At 36.8% G+C, this 27,977-nt stretch overlaps 2 protein-coding genes and 1 long non-coding RNA gene across 9 annotated transcripts; 1 reads left to right on the forward strand and 2 right to left on the reverse strand.

Moving 5' to 3' along the window:
• Positions 1-707: 707 nt before the first annotated feature.
• px (plexus) lies at positions 708-27,212 on the forward strand. 7 transcript variants are annotated; one of them, XM_069038453.1, is made up of 15 exons: positions 708-1,029; positions 5,070-5,571; positions 7,758-8,627; positions 10,261-10,568; positions 10,623-10,804; positions 10,859-11,112; positions 11,167-11,409; positions 11,464-11,554; positions 16,926-17,141; positions 17,199-17,568; positions 22,076-22,734; positions 24,606-25,682; positions 25,733-25,939; positions 25,999-26,424; positions 26,476-27,212. In XM_069038453.1, the coding sequence occupies exons 2-15, from the start codon at positions 5,077-5,079 to the stop codon at positions 26,673-26,675; spliced, it is 5,598 nt and encodes a 1,865-aa protein (XP_068894554.1). In that variant the 5' UTR covers positions 708-1,029; positions 5,070-5,076; the 3' UTR covers positions 26,676-27,212. The 7 variants fall into 7 exon arrangements, with proteins under 7 accessions (XP_068894554.1, XP_068894553.1, XP_068894555.1 ...); XM_069038452.1 differs by having other exon boundaries at positions 11,464-11,552; positions 16,903-17,141; XM_069038454.1 differs by having other exon boundaries at positions 11,464-11,552; positions 16,903-17,141; positions 22,076-22,380.
• On the reverse strand, positions 1,659-2,154 carry LOC138123686 (uncharacterized). Its single transcript, XR_011156883.1, has 2 exons — positions 2,012-2,154; positions 1,659-1,953 (listed from the first exon to the last, which is right to left on the reverse strand). It is a non-coding gene; the product is annotated as an uncharacterized lncRNA (long non-coding RNA).
• EloC (elongin C) lies at positions 27,210-27,976 on the reverse strand. The gene is made up of 3 exons (XM_069038472.1): positions 27,809-27,976; positions 27,533-27,754; positions 27,210-27,482 (listed from the first exon to the last, which is right to left on the reverse strand). Exons 2-3 carry the CDS (start codon positions 27,745-27,747, stop codon positions 27,341-27,343), a joined length of 357 nt encoding a protein of 118 aa, XP_068894573.1. The 5' UTR covers positions 27,748-27,754; positions 27,809-27,976; the 3' UTR covers positions 27,210-27,340.
• Between the last annotated feature and the right edge of the window lies 1 nt (position 27,977).

Raw genomic sequence — 27,977 nt, forward strand, 5'->3', positions numbered from 1 at the left:
TTATTATAGTTATAATGAATTAAGCAATTATTAATAAACATTTTCAAAATGTAATTGAAAAATTAAATAATTTTAGAACATAACATTACTTGCAAGATTCGGACATGATAATTTTATTAATTATCTTTGATGATAAGATGTAGATGTTAGATTTTTGTAAATAATGATCGTTTTAGTTTATTAATCAGTTTATCTATCTTATTTTGTTGTTTTTTTTTTTATTTAGAAGTACATATCTGCATCTAAAAACTGGTTGATTCTGCTTCTCACTGCATTCAGCGATCAGCTGAGTAATTAGAAGATTAGACGAAATGCATGACTGTTTGTTTTTGTATATTTTTTTAAAAATCACTCCGTAATATGGTATATTATTTTATCTATTACATATTTTTAAACGGTGCACAAGTGCTCCTACTATTCGCGAATAAGGCATCTTTTTGTTTTCTAACTTCCAAGAATCGTTGTTTTGCGATAGCTATAATGTTAGCTGTGCCTGTTGTTTATAAGTGTTCAGTCAGTGCAAATGCCATTTTCTAATAATCAGTATTAATAATATTGGAAAATATTTTTGTATGCAGCTATAATTATGTTCATGGCGAAATAATATGTTTTGTTTTGTAATAAATTTAAATTTTGAAATTTTGAATTTGAATAACAAATGTAGGGTTTTCAGCTGTAATCCAAAATTTTTGTGTGTTGGCAGCGCCGCGTTGCATTGTTGGAAAATTTTTCAAGATGGCCACCTCTTGTAAGTAAGTGCGAATATGAACGTTTAAAACGATGTTTCCACTGTACATTTAAGGTTTTTAAGTGAACCCAAGACGGAATTAAAATCATTAGAATTTGACGTTAGTTTCGTGTATAAAATCGTGTGTAAATATGTGCATAATCAGAGTTAATAAGTGCAATGTAATTTTAAGTGTATAGCATAGTCCAAAGATAAGAACTCTCCAATGTTTTTGTGCACAAGTTGACGAATTCAGTGTAATTTTAACAGTTGGACGAAGTCGAGGAAGCCTCCAGAAGCACGTAAGTTCGGCGAAAAAGTCCCGCAGAACACACCTTGTAATGCCGTACGTGCGTACATGGTGTATGGCGCAGCTATTTCGACACTTGATTTCAGTTTCTCTATTGCACAAAATTAACTTTTCGAAAGCCAGCTTCGCAATGGCATTGTTATAAAACAAGGGAGACCCCAGTTGCGGCTGTTCCGTCCCTAAAACCGGCCCATTATCGAACGTTCTCTTCAACAGCTGTTCGCTACCCAGCGACACTTTCCAGGGATTTAATTACAAATACACCGGTACATTTCTGACCTCCTTTTTTCTATTTGGCTCAAAAATAATGCGTCTGATTCATTGTAATACGTGCGTACCGAAACATTTCACTCAATCGAAAGTGTAACTAGAAAATTTGCCATTGAAAACCACCAAAATCGTTACAAAATCACCAAACCTAAACAAATACGGACGATAAAACTTATTTAGATAACAAACCATTTAATGGGAATATTCCCAAATGTACAACAAAAATAGAAACGTCATTCCTCCATGGAAAACAGCTCTCGCACTTGCAGCATCCTCAAGGGCGTCTTTACTTCTCATATTAGAAGTACGTCCCGGTTCAAAAGGATCGTGTTTGTTGAATAAATACTAGAATTCCCAGTTTGTTGCTTTATTTATTCAATTAAATATAATTTGTGGAAAATACTCCCGAGGCATCTGTGGGACTGGGAAATGTGGAAAGTACGGAACAAACCGGTCGTCGAAATTTAAAAATGAAAACCACTCCGTACTTTATGCAAGCAGGAATAGACCCTGCCCAAGAGTGTTTTTTCAATCAATCTTTATGCGTTTTGTCGCTCTTTCCTCCTTCCATTGGGCAGTTGTCGGGCGAACGTCGGATTTGGTTCCAAGAACTGTAGACATTTTTGGCCAGCGAGTTTGATTTACGCTGTAGGAGTAATAATTAAGTTTATAATGACGAAATCGAAGTTTTAACGGTTACCTACTGTTGGATTTTTTTTATTTGGTTATATTTGCAACTGAGGGTTAAACAAATTATTGTAGTTTTACAAAGTAAATGTTTGAGAAAGAGTGAAGAAGATTTTATTTACACAAAAAAATTGTGTCATTAATGTAATGATAGCTATCAGTTGATCTTTGATATATTACTCACATTTTATCAATAATCACATCAAGTTTCGAATTGACTTATAAAGTCATCTGTTTTTACAATCGACATCATTTAGATCAGTGGATCCTATCTTAACTTACTCCTTTAATACTACGTACTACCTGTTTCTGTGGAATTTAGTACCTATTTTTTCCATTGTTATTGAAAAAAGTACATTGAAATTGAAAGGTTTCTCGCCTGCTCTAAACTGGAAATGTACTAAATAATTGTGATTTTTTTGCACAAAACACTGAAGCTGGACAGTCGCTGATTAGATAGTTTTGATACATGAAATTATTTTGATAATGATGCTTTTAATGTATAAAGAATAATCTACATTGTAGCGTTGACAAATCGAGAAATGTATTGTATGCTACTTTCTTTTACGCTGGATTGGCGTTTTATAATTTCATTATCTTATTCTGAAGCCTAAAAAAGTGAACATTTGTGACCATCGCGTCAATCGATTATTATTTCATCGTGTCAAGGTAAAATATTTTGGTTGAATTTATAACAAATTATTATAACTGTTATGATCACAATTTCAACTTGCAATGCTTGCGTTTACATTTTGATGAATTTATTTTGGGTGTTGAGTTATGCTTGACTTTGAAAAAGTGAACCAAATAAACAATGCTCACTGTTTTTGGTACAGTGTTTCTCCAAATTAACTGTCCAGATTTGAATTGAAACTGCAAAAGTGTAAATTTTAAATGACAACTTTGACCTTACAAATTTTTTTAGATTATTTCGAAATTTTATAAGATTATAAAAAACTTTTCTAATGTACGAGTATTATGGTATTAGTTAGTTGATTTATTGGGCTTGGATCTACACTGCACTTCAAGATAACCAAATAGGAATGGTTCAGATGTGGTCGGGAACCAATTCTACTCTGTATGAAGATGAATGATGATAAGTAACATTTTTATTTGAAAACGATAAGATTCCATGACTTATGGTAATGATATCAGACTTCCAAGTGCACTTAAAAGAATTAGAGGTAAACACTTTATGACGGATTTAACATGACTTACGGAGATGATCACGAAATGTTAGAATTTTTATTAATCGATAAAATCAATTGTGCGGCGTGATCTGAACACCGGTATTAAGCCTAAGCATTATTGTAGATTTTTAACTTTTAGGAGAGGAATTGTTGACAAATTTGCAAAAGTTCAATTCAATTTTTTGTTTGCACCGAGAAACCAGTGGGATGTTTTGCGACCAAAATGGAAGGATTTCTGACTGATTTTACCGCATTGGTGATCGCTTAATTAGTTTCGCTCTGGCAGTACACTATTGTATCGAAAAAAACAGCAAGAAATTCAAATAAACGAATGGAAAGATTAAGATGAGTTTTTTTTTTTTTTGTTATTGCGTTTAATTAGTCACGCACGTTCATGCTGATGCCGTCAAATTAAACTTTTTTTTTTTTGTGAATCCGAAAAATAAATCAATAATTAATTACTTTTTAATTTCGTTATCGTGCCAGGCAGTAATTAATTGAAACGAGAGTTATCGGACGAACTTCAAAACTCCTACACACCATAGACATCAAATGTAACAATAAAAAAATCGTCACGTGATTGTTGGTAAGCGGATGTTAACAATAATGTTTGATTGTGTGGATTTTTGTTAAATTTCAGGAGTGCCACGTGGATCGTGATAACGCACGTAATAAAATGTTGATACCTTTGAGGAATTTTTTTTAATGTTGATACAACATTTGTGGTTAAAACATTTAGTGGGAGGTTAAATTTATGTGTTTGATCTGTGACTTTTGACACAAGTTCTACATACTCTATTTACATCTTTGAGAAGATATAATCGCAATCAAACCTACTAAACCGAATTCGTAAATCGAAAATTAAGTGATAAACGCATCGCGAGTAGATTGTAATAATACCAAATTAATATTTCAAGACGTTTTCTGCAAGTTGCGAAAAATTACGGCTTTCCGAAGATGGAAATTGTCATGTGTCACGAATAGATGACTTTTGAAATCGCCCGATGAATTATTAATTGTTGGACATTCGGTGTGGGTGGTGGAAGCACCCACTCCGAAGACAATATCACATTCTTTTGATCTTTGTCGTTAGAAAATTATGTAAATAAGTACATTTATCTGTGTTAATAAAATATCTAATTTGTTGACTTCTACATGCGTCAACATACCGAATAGAGTTGCAGCCGATTTTCACAACAGTAAGGACATTTTTAAAAGCCGCACAGTGATTTTCATCCCAGTGCGAATTTGAAAGATAAATATCGACCGTAAAATAAATACCATTTCCTTCAAAATAAATAAAAATTTTCGGTCGGAGAAGCGGAGGGAAGAGGACGCTTGTCATCTTGCCAACCAATCAATTAATTTGATTTGAGAAGATACCGATTTGTGGTATTATTGGTCGAAACTCTTTCCTGAAATCTCGAGTCAATAAATATACACATGACCGAGCCAATTATCGGCAGTTCATAATGTCAAACTATTAGCAGTTTTTTTCTTCTATTTGATGATCAACAATATTGCGTATATTTTGCATCTCCTATTGACCTCTTATTTTCTTTATATAATAACAAGCAAAGGTCATCGTCTGTTATTTATTAACCAGTCGGTTGACAATTCGCTAAGAACGACTCGTCTATTAATAAAAGCCTTACAAAAATGTTAAATATTTTGTTATTAGCCCTCCACCTCGAACAGAAGAGACGTGGGCGTTTAACTACCTTCATGCAGACTCGAGGCAATCGTCGAAGTCTGTACTGCTGCCCTCATTGGAAACGTATTGATGAATCAAATTTCAAGTCCAATATTAGATTCACACGTTTGATGTTTAGCTTCACGTGTATAACTGGCCAGTCTGGTTTAAATAGCTGTTCTGTTTTTCTAGGTTCCCAATGCAAACAATGGACAAAATTCAAGTGAAGAAAGAGCCTCCGCCCACAGATCTTCAACCGTTAAAAGCGACTTCTGACGTTCCCGAGATATGTTTCGTTTGTGGAAATAAAAATCACTCTCAATCGTACTGGTTAAACGTACATCCGATACCGAACAAGCCGAAGGAACCCCATTTTCCATTTCTGACATCACATGCACCACCAGCAGGCTACGTTCCAAAGAGCGATCTCGCCGTTTCCGCTTGTTACCTGTGTTACACCTTACTCATCCAACAATGGGAAGCTTACGAATTATCTGCTCGGCCTCATTCAGAAAGGCTCTATTGGTTAAAAAGAGTCGATAATGGACCGTACACGGGGGCCGATATGGGCGTGCAAGGGGAATATGCTGCGCAAGTTCTAGGTTTAAATAATGAGAATAGCGTGGGAAGTAACGTTAGACCCCCGAGTCGAAGGGACGATATTAAAGTAGAAATATCGCCAAGGCCTCCACAGGTAATTTCTTTAATGCATCTAATTTTTTTTAGTGATAGCATTATCGGTTACGGTTTATTATTGGAAGCGAATTATTTGAAATGCGTCTTGATGTACTCGACATGACGTTTAGTCCATTTTCTTAGAACTAATCATGCTATAATTTAAGGTGTTATTTACCGTCTGTAAATGTTGACTTTCCACTAAATACGGTTATTAGTTGTAATGAATTGCTTTTTAAGGTGACTGTGTTTGCCTAATGCTACCTTATCTGGATAGAACAGGATTCAGGTACTTAATCGTTTAGGTTATCTCTACTATTTTTAAATCGCAGTTTTCATTGATTACATTGTAAAAATAATTGTGCGTGCTTCATAATTTTCCTTAGTAAATAGTACATTTTGTTGCATCACAAAACGTCGAACCACAAAAATCAATCGAACAATCTGGAAGCATCAGTTTTTTCAAAATATCGTAGTGAAACACACAGGAAAATTCGGTACTGCGGAACGAACTGAACAATAAAATTATCATTATTTTGTGATGAGCGTTTGAATCGAAAATTTTCCGGTATTTTGAGAGACGATGAAACAATTTAAAAAATTTAATCCGGCGAGGTGTTAAGCCAATCTCGCAAAACCTGGAAGTGAGCGTATTAATGGTGTGCAACAAGGATCGCGACTTCTCTGACGGTTCTTATCGGCATTAGTATTCAAAAAAAGTTTGGAGGTATTTGAAAAAATTAATTACACAATCGCTTTATTAGCAGATTCCTTTGCGTGGTGCATAAATACATTTTAATGAGCATCGCCGGATTGTCGGATTTTTTCCGTAAAGTAGAACGACTCGTGGCATTTTTTCAAAATTTAGAACGACTCGAGAGGACCGAGCTGACGATTTACAATTGTTATCTGGTGACGTTGTCGATGTACATTATTTGTTGACGAGTGGTGGTGGTTGAGTTCGTGCATTACACGTTCTTTCCATACTTCAAAGTGAGTACATTACGTGCCTCAGACACAGGTTGTTCACGTTTTGTGCAAAACAGAAATATATCATCCGAAGCGAAGATGAAACCGTTTGATGTATCAAGATTTGCTCGTTCCCAAGGTAACAACGCTGAACGTAGGTACTGGACGTGTCTAATTATTCGGATTAATTCGTACGGCATCGGTATTTTGTGCGTCCCTATTTACAGGCAAAAGCAATTTTGATTGCGAGATAGACGGCCTTCATCCTGTTGATAATATTTTTTAATAAGTAATTGCTATAAAGTGTTGATAAGGCAACGATGACTTTTTGTTGAATCGAAATTTGTTGTTATTCCATTTTAAGTGTGAATTTTATCTCTAGAAATTATCTTGATTTGAAGTAATTTAAATTGATGTCACGAATAGATTTTGATTGATTGTCGAGATTAAAACTCCACTTGACAATTTTCATTATCTTGTCCGTTCGCAGAATTTTCCAGTCTCAATTTCAGGTGCAAAGGTGAAAAAGTTATTTATTGTTATAATTCCTAGAAATCGTTCAAAATGTACGAAAACAACCTATATCTACGGCATGAATCTAAAGTGGACAAGTTATTGATTATTGAAATAGTACACAGTTTTACCGACTGATTTAATCAGAAGGGGGAGGAGGTTTTTTTGTTTTGAAAAACAACGTAATTTCGACAACAATAATAAACAATCGATTTACAGTTTTGTTCCAGATTTAGTCGCCGTTTACTTTAGTGATTTTCGTCGGCGATTATTGACGAGTCAACCGTGTTTTTGGTGTAGAGTCGGTGTATTTACCCAAGAAGAATTTACTGACGTATCACAAGATTACTTTTTTTGTACTAACTGGATGCGAAAACAATAATGTTTGTCGAGCTTTTTATGTAACCAAATCTGTTTGATGGCCGTAGCACGGTTGTGCGGTTGTCGGCTGTTTATCATTTGATTTACTTGGTAATGAGTCTTGAATGGGGACACTCGAAACGCACAAGTGTTATGCGAGTGACGGTATCGATTTAATCGGTTTCAATCACAAAAATCCGACATTTTCGTTATTTGTGTTTGGTGTTTGGCCGCAATTAGTACGTTTCAATGCCGCACCGACAATCGCAACGTTCGTTCGAATCCGTGGGTTCGCAGTGATGTAACGACAAGCCGACGTTGGTCGCACCTCTTTACATTCACTTTTCGTTTTTGCAATTCCAGATCGTGAGTGAGGAACGCGAGCACTCCGAGATGATCCCGGAAGGAGCCCTGGACTTGACTCACTCGCAGCCCTCGCTCCAGTCGCTTCCGGTTTTCCACAATCAAAACTCCAACTCGTCGACGGGGACGGACATCCTCGACCTGAGCATGCCGGATAAGAACTCGACGACGGAGGTGTGCTACGTGTGCGGGGACGGCTTCCCCCGCGGCAGCCTCGAAGTGATCGCCGCCAAGCAGCTTCCCGACTCCCCCGTGCAGCCGTTTTTTCCCAGCCTGATCGAACACCCCCGGCCGAGCAGGTCGCGGCCCATCGACTCGACGGGCCGAGTCCAGGCCTGCACCGACTGCCAGAAGCACCTCATAAAACAATGGCAGGCGTTCCAGACGCAGGGGGTGCCGCACAACGAGCGGAACTACACTCTGAGGAAGCGACAGTCGTCCACTTTGGACACTACGACTTTTATCTGTTATACTTGTGCCTTGGAATATCCTTCCAGCAGTATACGCTTGCTGTATTGTTGTCCGAATGCCGAAAAGGAAAAGTATTATCCGTTTATTCAGAACGTGAAGGCGCCCCCCGGAGCGAGCCCGATCAGTCCGCAGGGGATGATCCAGGTGTGTTACATCTGCTACAAGGCCATACCCCAGAAACATCAAGTGTTCGGTGGTGATCCTAGTGCTATCGTGAATAATCACGTGTCTGTGACTGACGTGCAGTACCACAATAGTACTTCGTCGAGGCCTAGTACTGTTAAATCGCCAGCAAACAGTGCCGGTTCTGACATTAGATATAAGCCGTACGACATCAATCCCGCTATTATCACCAGCAAGAAGAAACAAGCCGCGTTGGAAAGTCGGCAGTTAATGAAGGTAAATAAAATATAAGGTTCTTGTTATTTAAAATAAATGTGTCTACTTTCCGTCTAAAATTAGTAAACAAAGCTGATTATTATATCATATTTATAGAGTAAACACAAGATAAAATGTAACATTGAAAAATCCAGTTGTTTCTATTTAAAAAGTAATTAACGGCGTGTTGTTTTATTATTTAACGGTGGCACGTGCGCCCAAATTGCACACCAACTTTCAAATCGATCGCCATTTTATTGCCTTTGAAATGAAAAAATAAAAGATGTTACACTTTGGCAGTAGATTGTGTTTATTATACGAACCCACGTTTATTTAATCGCCCAGTCACAATGTATGAATAATAAATCGACGTTAAATCAACCTTTTACCTCTCCTTTCGCTTAAATTAAACCGTTAATTCATAATGTTGCGACAACGAGGAAGTTACAAAGTTTAAAACAGTTTTGGAAGACATCAATACATCCGAAAATGAAAAATCGCAATAAACGGAAAAGTCTGTCCGAAATTATTGTAAATTGATTTTTTAAGCTCTACAAAAAAGTGGTCACTTTTTTGAGTACTTTTGAACGGCTGGAATGAGGCAAGAGGATAATCGGATACCCCTCGGTATTTAAAAAATCGAATTAAAAAAAACAATTACCAACGCGGAGATGTAGAAAATTACTGTCAAATGATGTTTATTAATGTGCAAAGTTAAGAAATCTGATTGCCAATTATGTACTTAATTGGTTGATATCGGTAATTTAATCAAGTTTACGACACATACACTATAATCATGCTATTCAACAATCATTATATTTACGACTTGATCCCTGCCTAACCAAAAACCTTGGTTTTCAATTTTTTTGCATGAGGCTGAGGTCATTCTTTAGCTGCAAATTGAGTGTGATGGTTCAAGTCTGTTTCTTGATCTTATTGGTAACATCATTTCAACAGCGAAAATTATTTTTAAAAACTAGAAATTGAATAATATTTTCAATAAATTTTGTCCAAATTTAGATAGGATGAAATGTTTTGTCATCATTGTTGGTTGAGTGAAAACAGAGGTGATTAGCTGTAGATTCAAAGTTCATTTCCAGAAGTGCGTGGAAAGTCAGTATTTCTCATCTTATAAAGGCCAAAACAGAAGTACAGAGCATACGTTGTTCTATTGAGGTACTTCTTGCTGGATCTTGCGATTTTCCTAGCTAGCACTCGCAAGACAACCACCGAAAAGAACATCAGAATTTAATTAGACCGCTCCAAAACTTCCTTCTTTTTTTATTTTTATTTTAAACTCGGGAAGAGCAGCTGTAATATTCCAAGAGTGGCTTGGCCCGCGGAAATAAACTCTTAACTCGATTTCACGACAACAATAAAATTTCATAGTTCGTTGGCATGACAAATGAATTCTTAACTCTAACCGTTGAATCGAAGGTCTACGTTTTTTTCTCGTTTCGGTCAGCTTTATTTCATCTTTCATTGTCATTATTGAGGAATTGACGGCCGATTTCCAAATAAGAAAATGTCAAGAGGTACGCTGCAAAAAACTCTGGTGCGCTGTAGACATTGGAGCTGTTAAGAGTTACTTGACCGTTAATATACTGGAAAATTTTTTCGGCTCCAATAATTTCGTTTTTTAATACAATTACAGGCGAATATGGCGTCGAGAACCACTTCACCTGCTCCAGACATCAACGGCCAACCTTTGACTCAGAGTTACAGATGTTACATTTGTACCGGCCTCTTTCCTCGGACGCAAATGGAATGGATAAGCACTTCACCCGAAGGAATGAATTCGCACGCCATGCACTTTCCTTGTCTCCGAAACGTGGCCAGAACGTCGGAAAACAGTTGTATGGACTCACACGGACGAGTGCTAAGCTGTACCAGATGCGTCAATCACTTAGCTCAACAGTGGGAAACTTATGAAAACGAAAGAGTACCTTTAGAGAGAAGAAGGTACTGTTTTTGCATTGTACGTCCAAACGGATAATCTAGTGTGATTATTTTTAGGTACGAAATTCCAATGCCTGATCCTTCTTCATCGAACGGTGATAGAGGAATCCCAACACCTCCAAGTACAAATAGTGAAAGGACAATAGCAAGTAATCCGGGAGGGAGCAGTATTTATTGCTTCGTCTGCGGATTGCATTCAGAGTTTACTTTAGCTAGAGTCGTCTACGGGCGTCCACAAGGTAACTCATTGATGCCGGTGTAATTTTGTCTAAAAGTAAAGTTGCTCTTTGTAGGGAGAAATGCTCCTTACTTTCCATATCTTCTCCAACGAGTTAGTCCTCCAAATACCGAACAGCTTCGCGAAGATGGCTCAGCTCTAGTCTGCACGTTCTGTTACCACAGTTTAGTGAGTCAGTGGAGGCGGTACGAGGCTCAAGGCTTGTCTGCGCCCTCTGCCGACAAAAGAGAATACAATACTCACGACTACTGTTGCTACGTCTGTGGAATTACGACTTATAGGAAACGAGTTAGGGCCCTATTAATTAAGGCAAAAAAACATTGTACTCCGACAAGAAGCTTCACTAACCGTGATTTTCTGCAGGATTTTCCTTTTCTGAGGTTTCACCCCCAACCGGAACACTCTTTGTTGTTAGAAAATGGCGATTACGCGGTTGTCTGTTTAGATTGTTATGAAACGTTAAGAACTCAAAGTTTGGAGTATGAAAGGTGGGGATTACCGTTGGACAAGAGGCAATACAATTGGATAACGCAGCCTCCTCCTCCCGAAGATAGTCCCGAAGCCACAATCGCAAGACTGCCGAGCGGACAAAGAAGTGATAAAGTTGTAAGTTTTAGTTGCGAAAGTAGTGTAATTTGGTAAAACTTTTGTTGCTTTCAGGTTCCTCCAACTTTTTTAGCGAAGCCATCAAAAAAGAATTGTTCGCCTAAGCTAATAGAAAGAAAATCTGGCTCAAAATCGGAACCAAGTGGTGAGTTGCTTTAATAATGACACGATGATACTAGTTTTCTCGAATTCACTCGTGGAAAATTGATTCAAGTGTTCAGAAATGACGTTTGCGATAAAATCATTAAATCTGAAGGTAACATTTTGTTAACGATCACGAATCGCACCATAACTGTGATACAATATTTGTGGCATGACTACGAGATTTGTCATTAGTGACATACACTTTTATTGTAGCATGTTTAAAACAAAAGTACCTATTTATAGATATTTTGATTGGTCGTAAATAATACAACACCTTTACGTCGATGTCAAATATTTGCAATGTTTCTTTTTTTTTTGACATTCAATATTTTTGTGCTAGTGTTGTTTATGAATGTGTGTATTTTTCATTACATTTGGTCGTTCTTTTTCACTTGTTGTAAATTATTGGAATAATCATAGCACCACCGGCGATAATCGAATTTACGAATTGGTTCTAATGGTAATTGTAAATACTTTCATTGGCGTTTATAATATAAATTAGAAATGAAACTAAACGAATAACAAGGAGTTCCCGCAGCATAGACAAAACAAAAAAAAAAATCATTAGCACTGCAGCCTTCTTTGTCAGAGGTTTAAGTAAATATTTTTTTATGAACATGGACTAGAACCACTTTTTTCACGTTGACACGGTTACGAACAGTTCGCTAATTAATTTTTATCGCACTATGCTATTAATATTTTATTTAAGTTTTGTGCAAATATGTGACTTTTTAAGTCGTTGAGAGCAAATAATTGCTTTTGAATTACTTTAAAAATTGATTAGTAGAATAATTTTTAAACAATGGAGGTCATTCGTTACTTGTATTTCTACGACACCAGTGTTTCACGTTGTAATGATTGTTCTAGTTTATTAGCCGAAAAATTTGTTAACGGATGTTTTTGAACAATAAGGATTTTTTTTCAACATTCAAGCTGATTAAAAAAGGAATTTATTTTGTAAGAGAAATTTAGAGTTTTTGTAGTAACGCTAAATATTGAATAATTTCCTTTATTAAAAAGTAAAGCTTTTCATTTGGTTTAAAAAAGAGTTCCAGTTTTTACCATATTATTCACCATATTCAGTCGACAGTAATGTTGAATTCTATTTCTATCAAGAAGTCTGGTTTTGGGGTACATAAGGTAAGTTTTGCAAATCGCCACTTCAAGAAGCGCATTTTACAATATGATTTTTTTTCGTTTAAAAATATATTCCTGTCTTTTGTATTTTTTTATTTAGTCGCAAATTTCAAGTCATGAACTCATGAATTAGAAATATCGGAACTATATCTTTATACATACACTCAATGGTGCTCAAGGGAATTCTTTACCAAACGGGGGATTTATCATTTTTATTACATTATATTTGACATCAAAATCGGCGAATGTTCAACATACAATGAAATTTTATCGTAGCACCTGCTTTGAAGCGCATAGTTCGATCGCTAATTGGTTGTTGATGCGGATAGTTGATCTATTCTCATTAAAATACATCATTTGACATAACGTAACTGTAACACTTTCCGTTGTAATTAATCTTCTTAGAGCAGTTGCAGTGTGGTTGGTGATGGCTTCCTTTAAATGTTCTACTCTGCAGTAACAAATCCTTCGTGTGGTTCAACTGAGAGCCTTTGTAGTCCATCTTTCCAATCTTTTAACTCATTATTCTTATCATAATTTATACTTTTGATTCAATTCATTTCGTAAGATTTTTCGTGTTGGCAACTTTTAAGCATACAAAACTCTTGTCAAACATTGTACGAAGTCCTTGGAGTTTTTTTGTTATGTCTGAACACGTAAACTCGATTTGATTAATTTGTTTGTATCAAGGACACATATGCTTGTCCTTGGTGCAACAATTAATTAATGATGGTATTTACCGTCATCAACATAATTAATGATAATGATAAAGTACTAATTTAGGTGCGTTTTAAAAATCTAACCGGTTTTAAATTTACCTTCGGTTATCGTGTCTTTTCTGTCAATACTTCAGTCCAGCGTGAAGAAAACAAAGTTTGTAATAATTCTCGAATAGCAATTTCCCAGCCACACACTGTATGTGTAGGTTTGAAAAATATTTCAAGAACGCTCAAAATGTTCAGTTGGATCGTATTTTTTATTTAAAAAGTAAGACAAAATAAAATGTATGTGGTGCGCCTAGAGGTTTTCACTTCAAAAATATCTGACCATTTTTAAGGAATGTTTGGGGAAGCTGTTGTTACTTTTATTGTAATGTACAAAATATTTTGTACGCTGAGAAATCCTGAAAGGTAGACTTGCGCAAAATTTTAATTATAAATCTCCCGGTTTAAAATGAGTGCAATAAAGCGACCGAGCGGGATGTTTGTCAGCGCCGCTCCAAATAAATAATTTAAAACATTTAACGTTGGTTCAATGGAACTTCAAAAAGGTTCTAAATTGCCTCGACGCTGGATCGTCGCCATGTGGTTTGCGCTATTTTTTAATTGTATTTTCTATAAACATGCACGTCCGGGCATTTTAAACTCCTTATTGACAATTAAAAATCGTTATTTTGAACCATGTCTAGATTATTTATCTAAATTGTGATATAAACGCACTTGTTCGCTTGGAAAAAAAATTGTGTAATTTTTAATGTGTAATTGCATTCGTCATTTTAGGATCGTGTATACGAGAAAAATAAATGATTATTAGATCCTGCAAGCCCCATTTAAAAATTCAATTAGATCCAATTTTCTTGTTTCGCGTTCCGTTCCTTTTTTGGAATAAATTTCTGTTCGGATCAATCTTTCACTCCCTAATCCCGACATCAGTTCAATTTTCTCGCCAATTTGGCCGGGATTTTTTCGTTTCCCGGGCGTGAATTCTGCAAGAGCGGTGTTAAAAAATGGAGGAAATTTTCGCGTGCGTTGTGTGTGTTGTGCATAATCTGGCCTAGACGCCAACCCAACAGGAAGTAAATAAAGACGTCGCGTTAACAGATCGACGGACGGAACACATGCGCCGCTTCGTCAGGGGTCGTGCGGGGCGCGGAGGGGCCACAAAGACTAGGGGCTTCCGCCACCGCCACTTCCACCCCCAGTCTGCTCTTGCCGGCGGGTTGAAATCAAGTATCGCAGACTAGTAGGGGTCGCGCTTGTCAATAAACGCCTTTTTGCGGTATCACACGCCCAAAAATATCGCGCTAAGATACTCCCTCTCGCTCGCTCCCCGTATAATTTTGTTATTGTTGTCGCCGTTGTGACGTCATCGCGTTTTTGTTATTGTTTTTAAATCGGGCCACAGGACGAACGATGTAGGATGGCTCCGGATGTGTGAGAGTGCAAATTGGTAATTAAGGGGTGTCGGGATTTTTTTTCGCAGCCAGGGGATGATGTGATTGAAGATGCGCGCGTGGATTTTTTTTTATTTCGCCATGTAATCGACTAGCGATTGTGTGAGGTGTGCAGATTTTTTTCTTAATGTAGACTTGATAATATGGATTTTAAACATTCGCACTATCTCCCTAATTTACAACATCCGCACCCTTATTATTACCCGGATGCGGGAGGTAAGATTGCTTCGGGGACCAACCCCGCTTTTAATTATGCTTGAAATATGCGACCGACAAGAATTAATTTCTGTGAAAATTTCACCCTTTCGAAAAATGCCCGTGCGACGAGGGGGAAAATTTGCCGAGTAATTTTTTGTCTTAGGCCAGTATCGGATCGGATTGCAGGGCGAAAGTTTCCTATTCATAAAGCTATCCAACACACGATATCAAATATTCATTGGTTTCTGTGTTGCTTTGCTTTCTGGTTATATTCTGCTACCCTCAGAGGGACGGTTTCTGCTCGGTCGAGTGCCGAGTTGATCGGTGCGGAAACGCGGCGTTCCCTTTTAGAAGATAACAAGCTTGAGGAATTAATCTTCCCTCGACGATTATTTCATCGAGATTTTTCTCCAATTAATTTTTTTCCTCCATTTCTTGATTTCTCGCTGTTATGTCTGTTAAATGGCAGGTTTTGAATTGAATTTAATAACAGGGATCGATTGTATTTTATGGGATCAGTTCAAATGTCGAGACCCGAAGGGTCTCGATAATGCCTGTCAAGGTCGTTCGGTTCATTTTTCCCCCAAATACATGTTCACACGTTCTTAGCACCGGGGTTATCAGTTATTGGTAATTACCCATCGGAATAATTTTAGATAATTGCGTGCTTTTCAAAAGGTTTTGCGCATATGCATAAATAAACTTTTTTATTTGTTGTATTGACAGATGTTTGACCGCGAATGATATTTCCACATTATTTTATCGTTAAAAAAATACCCCAATTTTTTAAAACTACGTTTTTAAACATATTTTACGTTTATATACAGAGAGATCAAAAAAGAACTTTCGCAGAACTTTTACCGCATGTCTTTAATCGAAAAATATTTGACAATTTGTCAGTTCCACGGTTTCATCAATTTTTTTTTCTAAAAAATTCTTAACGATTCATCCTTTTGGAATCATAATTTTGAAATAACGTGAAATTAGAAAATGAATGAATTATTTTGTGCAGGTTTTATCGAACTGACAACTTGTCAAATATTTTTCCATCAAAGACATACGGAAAGAAGTTCAAAGGCTACTGCGATCGGGTTCTTTATTGATTTTGCTGAACTTGGTGAAACTTTGATAAAAACAGTTCGTTTTTAGCACAAAATATAAAAAACAATATCACTCATTGATTTGTACAAAGTAAAACAAAAAGACAAGAACTTGGTTAACAAGTACAAAAATAAAACGGACGATCTCTTTGCGAGGAGAAAACATTAACGATTCTTTTTGTTATTTTCCTGTCTTAAGGTATTTTTCTATTTTAACAAATTTCCCCAATTTCAAATTTTTATAATGAAGTGTAAATAAAAAAATACGGGGCGAATTAATTTCTTACTAAATTGTGAGCAACACTGATCCATGTAATATTATCGGTGTTTACAAAACTGAAAAACAATTTTTGTAAATTAATCCTGTTGTTTGTTCGGGCTGGATGTAACTTTACCCTATCATTTGATCTACTGTTAATACATTAAGTTAAGCGTTTGATGTTCTTAATATCCATTTTTTTCCGAAATATTCGTCATTGTCGCCATAAAGCGCCGGTAAATGTGATTGTCGCCTTCTTATTCTCCTGTGAAAGATAAATTTCCTGTAATAAATCTGATATCGGTTGTTTTTCACTGTTGTTTGTCCAAATGTGTAAGTATAAGTGTTCTACGTTTATATTAAAAAATATCTGTTTCTAAATGTTTCCGTTTTTGATGTAGATTAATGTTTATAACAAAAATGACTAAAAAAATATTTGTGTTTCTGTTCTTAAAAGGTTAATAATTTTTTTTTTTTTTTGTTGACGATGGTCATTACGTTTCAGTACCAAATAGCCCAAAAGTAGTAGTTTCAACGAACGGGAGCGCAAAACCGAGAGTAACAACAGGACACGCAGTCCCAGGTCCTGGTCCGGGAACGCAGTCCCAAAGTTCCCATTCCTTCGCAGCGGCATTGCGTAATTTAGCCCAACAATCAGTTCCTGGCAGCGAACACCCATCAACGACTCCATCGGCTCCAGAGCCGCTACGCAGGGAGTCCGGTATGTGGGAGGAGATTTGGCAAAATCTTTTTGCTGACAGTCGTTTTCTGCTTAAAGCCAGCGTTCCAGCTCCCGAAAAGTCAAAAGTGTCGAGTGAACTACCCCTGTACGCCACCTCGTCCATACGACCGCCGGAAACCAGAATGTCGGTGGGAAATTCTACCGACAGATATCCGCAGTCCTCTCTAACCGACTTAGGACGGAGTGGCTTTCAACCGTACCGTCCCGAGGAGAGAATTCCTTCGGTTCCTGTGGGTTTAGAAGTTCCGGGGTATCCGCCGTACGGTTACCCGTCGATTCCGCTCTTGGATGAACAACTGTATTACGAAAGAATGGGGCTGTTGAGGCCGCCCTGGCCGCCTCTAGGACCGGCGTATTTACCTTATATGCTACCGGGGGCTAGCATGCCTCTGTACATCCACGAAAGGTATGACAAGTTAATGTAGTCTCGGGACGGCAAATTGGGAAAATGACACCAGAGACTGAAGTAGGTTTAGTGCAGACCCAAATAAAAATGCCCTTGCTGAACACTTTTTTTTTATATTGTTTCTGTGTTCAGTAACTTCAACTTTTTTCTTTAAAAGATTCCATTTTCTTGGCCATATATGGCAATTTCAATCGTTATCGCGAATGATGTGACTCACTGTATTTTTAAAGCAATTATGATTCAGGTTCTATATCTTTGTAGCAAGCAGCTGAACTTATCTGAAATATTTTTGGCAAATAATAAACAATTACTAAGACATTTTCACCTGAGATTGTTGTGTAAGAACGTTCTTGATTCTCACAGAAGGAATATTTTAATGTTGATGAAAATTTGGGCCCCATTTGTGTCCAGTGTTACATAGATGTCAAACAGAAGCATTATTATTTGTGATTTAAAAAGAGCACTTAAAGTGGACGTCATTTTAACGATGATTTGTGTCCACTTATCTTCATTTTCGCATCAATAGATAAATGTTTTCAGATATATTGATATTTTTTAATATTATTTCGTCACATTTAGTACCTACATTATTTTCATTATTAAAATTTTACCCCATTCTCAGTTGCTGCACTCTGTGAAAAGTGTTACATAAAGTGCATTTACGTAGGCTGTAATGGTGAAAACACTGTACGTAGTAATACCGATAATGTAGAAGTTTAATTTACGATAATGAACAACAGAGTTTATGTAGAATCTTAATGGCTAAGAGCAACTTCGTTGTGTAACCGTTTCACTTCTTTCTCGGTTATTTTTTTTTTATTTGTGATTAAAGTAACTGTCAATTGATTTGTGATAAAATTAGTTACAACCCCTTATTCAGAGCCATATATTGTCGAACAAATATTACTCTTCATGATTTGTAGTCCTGTTATTTTAATAAAATTAAAAAAACGGATACGAAGTCGTTTATTTTTTGCCCTCTTGGGTTTTTTAAGGGTGTTATCCAAATTAATATAATACCAATTTTTCAGTTTTTCATGCAGAATGTTCTTGTTAACGAGCTGTTCACCCACTTCAGTCTCCTTTCATTATTTGTCAATAGTTACTTTGTAATTTACTTCATTTGTATCATTTCAACATCTCCAAAAAAATATAATAAGAGGATGAATCGAATCAAACCAGTATTCAAGACAAATTCATGCTGAATATTTTGAATAATGGAGTATCATTTAGCTTCAAACAGTATACGAGGATGATTTATCATTTATTGTCCCTGACATTGAAACAAAAAGCGGGGAAAGTCAAGCAATTTCACTTCTCGACCACTTAAGCTACCAGTACATTTGATGTGACGATGCTAAAGTGTCCTAGAAAAGATTCTTTTGATACGAAAGTATTAATTGTACGAATCTGCGTTTATATTGTGTGATTGCCATACATGTGGCGACTTTGCTGCTTAAGCGTTATTTATTTTAAATTTTCGATCGGATTTGTGTCCGAAGATCGAGAAGGCCATTCCAATAGACTGCATTGTTTGGGATCATTGTCTTGTGGTATCCATGGTTCATTATGTCGCATAGTCCATTCTTTAGCGACGGTAATAATTATTTTTGATAGATTTTCATCATCTCTGCTATTGGATGATTCAAAATGATTGTGGATATATGGCAACAATGTACGGAAATGTGTGTGGCAACTCTGCACGTAGGATAGAGATGACATTTCTTTGACAGTTCATAGTGGCGCAATTTTGAAAATTGTTAAGTCAATGTACAATGGTATAAAATAGCTATTTATGCACCAAGGGCGTTACAACGATGATTACCCCGATTAGCCCGAGAGATGGATATCGTTCGATGGGCGTAATCATTCGGTGACGCCGTGGTGCATACAAGATTTTATTTTTCACTATACATGTTCTTAAAAAAAAAAAAATCAGCATCTTTGCAATTTTGAATTGATGAGGGCGTTATGAATTCATTATGCCCGCTTATTCTTATTACGCCCTGTATTATTCCCCGGTTGTTATGGACATGTTTACGTATTTCGTATCCTAGGAGTTATCATGCAATTATACTAAAGTGAAAAATAAAAAATCAAATGCACGCATATGAAATGTCATACATATGTCAACTCCAGCCCACCCACACAGTTGCCACATACATTTTCGTACATGGTTGCCATATTTATCCACAATCATTTTGAATCACCCAATACTTCGCACATTAAAATACATATCACCAAATATGAATGAGAGTAGAATTTAATTTTTGACCAAATGCTGAAGCATCGTTAATTCAATATTGACTTTGCTCTTCAGAGTCCATATTTCGAATGTCACCTCAAGATGCCCTTGTGCAAAAAATAATTTTGCTGCCCTGTGCCTCTGCCTTCCAAATTATTTTAAACATATGGAAACTCAAATTATTATGAAACGATTTAAATAATCACTAAGGAATAGGTTTGGAATATTGGAAATATGTATTTTCTCTCCAGTTGAGCTTTTCGAAAAGAACAGAACAGAGTCATTTTACTTTTTTTAAACAAACTACATATTTTCGATAATTTTAATTGTTCCGCCTCTCTGTTTCCGCGCAATGTTATCTCCATGTCTTTTAAATTATCAAATTCTGATCTGCTGGTTTCTGAGATGTTGATGTTTAAAAGTGGAGCAGGGTAACAGTAAGATTCAAATTTAACGCCGAAATTACCACAAAAATTCTTCAATAAGAAAATGGGGGTTGCTTTCATAAACGAAAGTAATTCTGATATCAACAAACTAAAAAAACAAATGACAAAACGCCTTCGTGCACATTTTTGAAACAAAAAAAACCTTGTTCCAACAAAAGCAACCAAACTGATTGCGATTTGCTTCTTGACAGTACGCTAATAGTTTTTGGAACGTGCCCTCATTTTTTACTGTCCAAACTTTGCATTATGTAAACACCATTCACGTTGTCTTGACATAATGGGAGGCCATGATTTATTTTTTAACGTTGGACACACCGTTTAATTTCCGTCGCTGAAGTGCCTGACATGCGGACCTATCAAAATGAACGTAACATGTTGCAAACTAGTAAAACTTACAACAATGCACTACACATTGACGCTGTATATAACCTCAAACTTATAAAAACAACTGACAGCTTTACTACCATTAATCTCTTTTTTTGTTTGTAATATGCCCTTTACATACCCTTACTTTATTCTTGTGGAACATGAAAAAACAAATCTTTGCCATGGGGATTTTTCGCTCTCTTTTAGTCTTCAAGATACAGAGTGTCTCAAAATTCGCGAATTCCGAATTCAGAGCGTTGTAGGGGATCACTTCAGTAGTCCAAATATGGAAATTAAAAAAAAAAATCGGGGCTCCCCCCTCAAAGATACATTGGTCTGAAGGTACACTCTTTGAAGTGCGTTTTCTTCAAATACAGGCTAAAAAGTTCAGTGTTTATTGTTATTTATGGTGTAGATGATTGTGGAAAATAACGTAAAACAATTTTTTGAAGAATAGCTTTACTTTGGAGTAAAAAAATCATAAATTTTTGTAATTTTTCTTAAAAGAGCTAGAATAGTATTTTGTCACTGTGGATATGAAGACTGCTATGTATTGAACAAAATGAAAGTGCTTATATCTTCTTCAGGAAGAGCTAATTTTTTTTCCTAAGTATTTTTCGAGCTCCACTTGGTCCTTCTCTACCACGCTCTGAATTCGGAATTCACAAATTTTGAGACACCCCGTATAACCGAAAACAAAAAAATCTCGATGTTGTGGGGGTGACCTCACTCTTTAAATGTTGCTTGTGCTGAGTTTAATTTTTTTTTAATTGCAATTTTTTCGTATTTAGCGAAAATAGTGGCGCACCTCGCGCATCCTTTTGGCGCGACCCTGTCAAAGCAGCGTCTGTTGCATCAATGATTAATACGCTTTTCTGGCTTGAAGAGAAATTTTACATATTAAATATTATTTTTAACCATAAAAGCCACGTATTACTAGTGAAATCTTGGTTTCATCCATTTTTATCTAAAAAGAAACTTCACTGGACAATTCTTAAACGAAAAAAACAGCAGCAACAGCAGTTTTTCATTTTTGTCGGGGGTAAAAAACCACTATCGTATATGCGCTATAATCTCAGGAGCTTCGCATGAAAAGATTAATTGTTACTGTTATTTTTTACAAAAATACCCATAACTAAAATTAAAAAAAGTAAGGGCAGCAAATGTGTAGTTTTTAATTGTAAGCGGGGTAATAAAATCCGCCAGGAATAATATTTTCAACCTGATTGAACCACAAAAATTGTTGAAATTTATTTTATGTGAATGGCCAGGAATACTAAGAGGATGTGGTCGTAAATGTTTGTCGCTATAAATTGAAATGTATATTTGGGTCTGTATTAAATCTGACTGGGATTTAAGTTATTTCTCCTTTCCACAACGATTTGCGAATTAGTGGAAAATGTTGCTTCGTGACCGTAGACGTTTGCAAAGAAACTGTTGTATATTTTAGGTTAAAATTAGAAGAGGAACATCGCCAGCGGTTGGCGGCGGTCCGCAAAGACGATCACACCGAACGAGAGATGCTAGAACATCGCGAGCTGTTGCAGCAGCAGCGCGAACGCGAGCAGAGGGAGAAAGAGCGGGCCCAGCGCGACCGTGAGAAAGCTCAACAGGCCCGGATATCTCCCCACATGACTCCGTCACATCTCTCGGCTCAATCCCCGATGATGCTTCCGATTTTACATTCCGGATCCATGTTGCCGTCAACTCCCCTTAGTCTGACCTCGACAACCCGTCAATCACCTCTGAGTGCAGGTTTTTTAACTCCTAGTTCTTTATCGCACAACTATCCCGTTCCGCGTTCAAGTCCATCGTTACAACGACATTCTCCCCACACGAATCTACATTCTAGTACCGGTTATTCGCTAAATTTAAGTCAGCAACAGAGACAATCGCCGATCATCCAGCCGTCGGGCCCCCTGATTAACAATACGAGTATGGGGCAGTTATCTAGTCAAGTACCGAAAGCGCCAACTCCGAAGTTGAGTACAGTGCCTAAGATAAGTGTGGCGCCGACTCCCGTAACTAGTACTAGTGTGGTTAATTCGAATTCTTCAAGTGATGTGACCAAAACAGTGACGGATGATCGGCCGACTGCTTCAAGCGCAGGTGAGGGGATTCGCGACAAAGGAGAAAATGCCTGATCTATGCTTGTGGTTTGTGAACTGTCCTAGCCCTACCCCAAGATTATTTACTTTTCGGTAATTTGTGGATTTTATTGGGTTTTTAGTTTTTATTTGCACCAACCTCTTTTAAACTGCCCCAAAAAATTATTTCTCCTTTTCTCAACAGATTAAATAATTAATAACGAGTCACAAAAAAAATATGTTCAATCGTAGCTCATCACTATTTCTTGTAGCATTTGCAGAATTTATTTCGGTTGCGGAAAATGCGTGAAACGACCAGAATGAAATATGGAAAAGATTTTTTGGCAGTTTCCCTTAAATCGTTTAATGTCAAATTTAAAAAAAAATGCTACAAACCTGACAAAATTTTTATACATTCAGTACCGATGATTAAATTGTTCCGGTTTGGACTTAATAAACTTTTTTATAACTTTTTACTTCAGAAAATGTTCCAACAATATTGACCAAATAGAAAAAATTGTATTATTTTTGAAACTTTTCGGTTTAAAAATACCAAGCACCAACGAAACATGAAAAAAGTTTATTTAATCATAACTGGTGAACTGTTCATTGTTACAGAACTTGGGAAAGCAACAAAACACTAAATATTCTTCCTACAACGTTAGAAGAAATTTATTGGAAAATTTGTTTAATGTAAAGCATTCTGTTATGGTGTCATCGTCATCACTGGAATATGAAAGATGTTTAATGTTATTCCCCTGGTAAGGTCCTGTTATTTCTGGTGGAGTCTTGATTGAATAAGAAAAATAAAAACTTTTTTACAGTTTAGTATGCCCTCCCTATTTCCCCTAAAAATTTCTTAAAAACCTTGAATTTTTCCATTAACTGGAAACAACAGTCGTGCAACGATTTTAAATGAATTAAAGAACATTCAACAAACACTCCATATTAATAATTAATATGGGAGAATTCATTAATTTTCGTAAGTTTTTATTGCATATTCCTGGAGCACTAATTACTTAATCTGTTGAAGAAAATAATTGAAGTAATTTGTTTTTCTAATTGGTTTTTTAAATGATTTTATTTACTGATTTTTAAAATAAGCGAAGACTATAAAAAAATTTCTTAATATGTATCTAATTCAAAACAACCTTCCATCAACTTGATTTGAAAAATTGAAAAACAACAAAGTCTGTTCATCGAGTATTGAGCTTGATTTTTTTTTATTTGATCGATATTTTAAATTTTTTAAATGTTTTGCATTTAGTAATCAATTAACCACTAATCGAAGATTTTATTTTATACATATTTATTAAAATTTACAAGTTGCAATGAGAAAATGGGAAGTAACATTTGTCATATTTTACATGAAGATTTGCTAAATTTTGACAACAGAGTTTATTTGCAAATTTGCACAGTATGGGGTACCATATTTCTTTCCAACTTTTACTAAATATATTAATTTTTCGTTACCCTTCTAATTTCTCTTTCATTGTTGCAGAATAATGCAAATTAGTATTTTTAACAATAAATATTTCAAACATGTGTGTTAAAGTCGCCGCTTATTTTAACTGTTACTAAATATACACCTCACTAGCTTTTGCCTTAAAATGTGTGTTTTAATTTCTATTATGTATCGTTTAACAGTTAATTAATTTTTGTTTCTGACCGCACATCCATAATGTATTAATTTAAAATTAACATCAACCTTTCAATCGTGTCATGGTTTCACTTGCCACTAAAAGCAGCACCGTCGTGATGACTTAAAGGGTGCAAGTGAACTTTACACTCACGAGTATTTTTGTCACTCTGAGTGTAGAGCGAGACGGTGGTGGATAAAAGAGTATTGAGTCGGCCGTATTGTATTGGCATATTTTGTTGTCTTTGTTTCAGCCAGGAAGCCTACCATAGCACCGAATCAACTTTATCAATTTAACACGCAAACTGAACCAACTTTACCTCAAACTGTCCCCCTACCGTGTAATAACAAAAATGTAATAAAACCGAACAATCAAGAACAACAAACAAAGTGTAAACCGTCACCTTACAACATCGACTACATCGTGAAAGACTTGGCCATACCCAAACAGTCGAAGGATCCCTCTGAATCGCCACTGAAGAACGGGACGAAGATAAAAACGGAGAACGCGACGGAGAGCGCACAGAAGGAGGAGAAGAAGAGCAAGGAGGAAGCGAAGGAGAGCAGATTTTTCGACAGTGCTTATTCAGACATGAGTTCCGAGGTTAAACACGCGAGCACACCGGTCAACAACAGCGTCAACCAACAGACGCACAGTCCACAGTTGCCGGTACCATCCCCGAATTTACCGATCGAACCGAAAGAATGCCATAAACAGATCCTACCAAATACGTTTGTTCCTACGATTAATAATAATTATATAAGCGCACCTCATAGTACTAGTCAGAACGAATTACGTAAAACAGACTGTTTCGAAACACATTCCACGGATTTGGCAGAGAAGTCGACCGATTCCAATAAGAACGCGTCGCTGACGCTCAAACCGATCAACAAGCTGTGCAACACCATCAGTCCGACAGAGGGCGTCGACAGCGCCACCTGTCAAAAACCACCAATCGAAACCCCGTTCACCGTGCTGAACATACCGAACCTGAACTTCCAAGCGCCTCCGGTGAAGCGCCAGAAGTTGAGCAAAATCGACGTGGCCACAATCAGGAGGAAAATGCGCCGACAGAAGCGCCTGATCAAGCCGAAAGAACCGAAGGTAATCAGCGACAACAACAGTAAAGTGACCGTAGATTTCGGAGTGTCGGTTTTCGGCTACTCCGACAACTCCAGTTCCAGTTCAATGTCCAGTTCGGAGTGCGAGAGCGAGAGCGTGGATGTCGATTTGTGGATCAAATCGGGACCGCCCTCCAAGCTCGACCTGCGGCCGGAGAAAGTCAAGTTTTTGGAAATGTTCGGCTTGACGACCCACACCAAGAAGAACTGTAAGTGGGGACGGTGACAGTCGCGTCTGATTCTCCCTGTCTGCTTTCAGATGTCGAACTGGAGAAACTGGAAAGGCGAAAATGGCAACCAGCATGGAATGTCAGTGTTGACGCGGGCGAGGAGCGCCTCGTCCCGTTGAATCTACCAGTGCCTTTGCAGTCGCCGTCTGTACTGAATAGCCTGCCGGATTACAGGATGAAGAGCAATTTTTTGCAGATTTTGGGACTGCGAAACGTTCCTGTCCAAACAAGACAAGGTGAGATGATACTCTCGCTCATTTCGATTCTCCAGACGTCATCGTCGCTTGTGTTGCAGAACTGGAAAAGACTTGGATGAAGATCGTTGAAGAACGAATACGGAGAAACTGTGAGTCGGCTTTGACGAAATACACCATTAAAGCGTACAAGAAGCATAAAGCCGTCAACAAGCTAAAACCGAACGGCCTAATCGAAACGAACAACAATAACTGTACCGATATCACCTTCAAAATTCCCATAGTCCACCAGTATGGGCAAACAATCTCGACGATTAAACAGGAAGACCCACTAAACAATTCGAAGAATATCGAATACAACTACGTACCTCTGACGATGGTTCTGCTGGAGCACCCCAAGAACAACAGAGTCATCCAGAACGAGTTTAAAATCGACGACATCAAATCTGAAGAGGTGGAAAAAACAAAAGTGAAGCAGTGGCCGGGGATTCAGGAGATCATGGAGTCGTATCAGGCATTTTCCAAAGGTGATTTTCACTGTTTTCTGTCGTTTTTCTTTTTACATTTTGAGATTTCAGAACGTGAAGGGGAGATTGAGGCATTGTCGAAACGATGCACCTCTCTGAAAGAAGAAGTGATAATGAAGCAGTTCGAGGTGAAGTACCTCGAGCGGCGTCAGAGGGAGCTGCATTCGACTTTATTTCTAACAGAACAGGAAAGGAAACGACTACAGAAAATTCTCGACCAATTAAACAATATCGTCAATGCTTTTAGGTAGCATAAGTTTAATAACAATTTGGTGGATAAATTGTGTTTATAATTATTTGTTTTTCATTTTGTTGAGTTACATATTGTTTTTAGAAAGACTATTGTTATTGATAATCGGACCAAGTTCACTCTTGATTTGTTGTAATTTCTATTATGATGTCTGGTTTTAATCATATTGTTAAGTGATCTTGATGTCGATTTTTATTAAAGAAACTAAATTTTTAAAAGACTGTGATGGGAATATTTAAAACAAAATGGTGGGTTTTATACTTTTTAATAATCATTATTATTAAAAAAATAAAATAGTATTATGTAAAGCTTCCAAAACTTAACCCGTTGTAATTACTTTTTAAGGTTTTCGAATATAAATTATAAACCGAATTTATGAAAGAAAATGTTTATTTGGTATGTTTATTTTTACGGGTGTCTTTTAGTTGTAAGTAGGAGAGAGTGGTGTTCACTTATTCTGTGATAATACAATTTTAGTAACCGTAACGTAAAAAACTGTTTCTAGCATGACAAACTTAATAAATGTACAGAAGTATAATGTTTGAGTCTTATTTATTTATCCATCTAACTGTAAGATCACAAAAAAAGTATCATCAATGCATTGCTTAAATTAACCTAAATGAAATGAAAAAGTTTTGCATGTTTTGGTGTAACTTTACAGTGCATTTAACAATCTAGGAAATTTGCGGCCATTAATAATTCCAACGCTATTTCTGGAGCGATTGGGAACTCTGGAATCTCAGTCGAACTGTTGGTGTAACGGACTTTGTACGTGAAATACATACAAACTTTCTGAAGCACGTGGGACCTAAACGAACAGATTAGTGCCAGGAACGACATTAAATGCTTGAAACTTACGGAATTTCTCTAAAATTCACTTCGTTAGCTTCGTTTTCTGCGAACTGACCGGGTCCACTCAACATGGCCTTGATGGTTCCTGAAGTCAAAGCATGTTCGCGTTTTACGATGAACTCGTGGCCATCTGACGATATTAACTTGACGTACATGGCGTCGGGCCCCTCGCAGCCCCCATACACGCGCTCCTGAGACTTCTCTTCCCCGATTTCGCTCATTGTGCTTCTATAAAAATTAAATCTCGAGTGACTGAAAACTAGTCGAAACACTGTTTCGCACTTTCTAGAATCTAATCACACTAATAGATTTTGAAAGGGATACAGTCTTCTCTTTTGGCGTCGAAATTAACTACACTAAACAACAATAGAAGCTACCTCACGTTGACGTAACGTACGTCAATTTCTGCAAAAAATCCGAAATCCGATTGGCCTAGTGTTTTTGCGTCGTC

This window comes from Tenebrio molitor, chromosome 2, assembly GCF_963966145.1.
Source record: "Tenebrio molitor chromosome 2, icTenMoli1.1, whole genome shotgun sequence".
Lineage (NCBI taxonomy): Eukaryota > Metazoa > Arthropoda > Insecta > Coleoptera > Tenebrionidae > Tenebrio > Tenebrio molitor.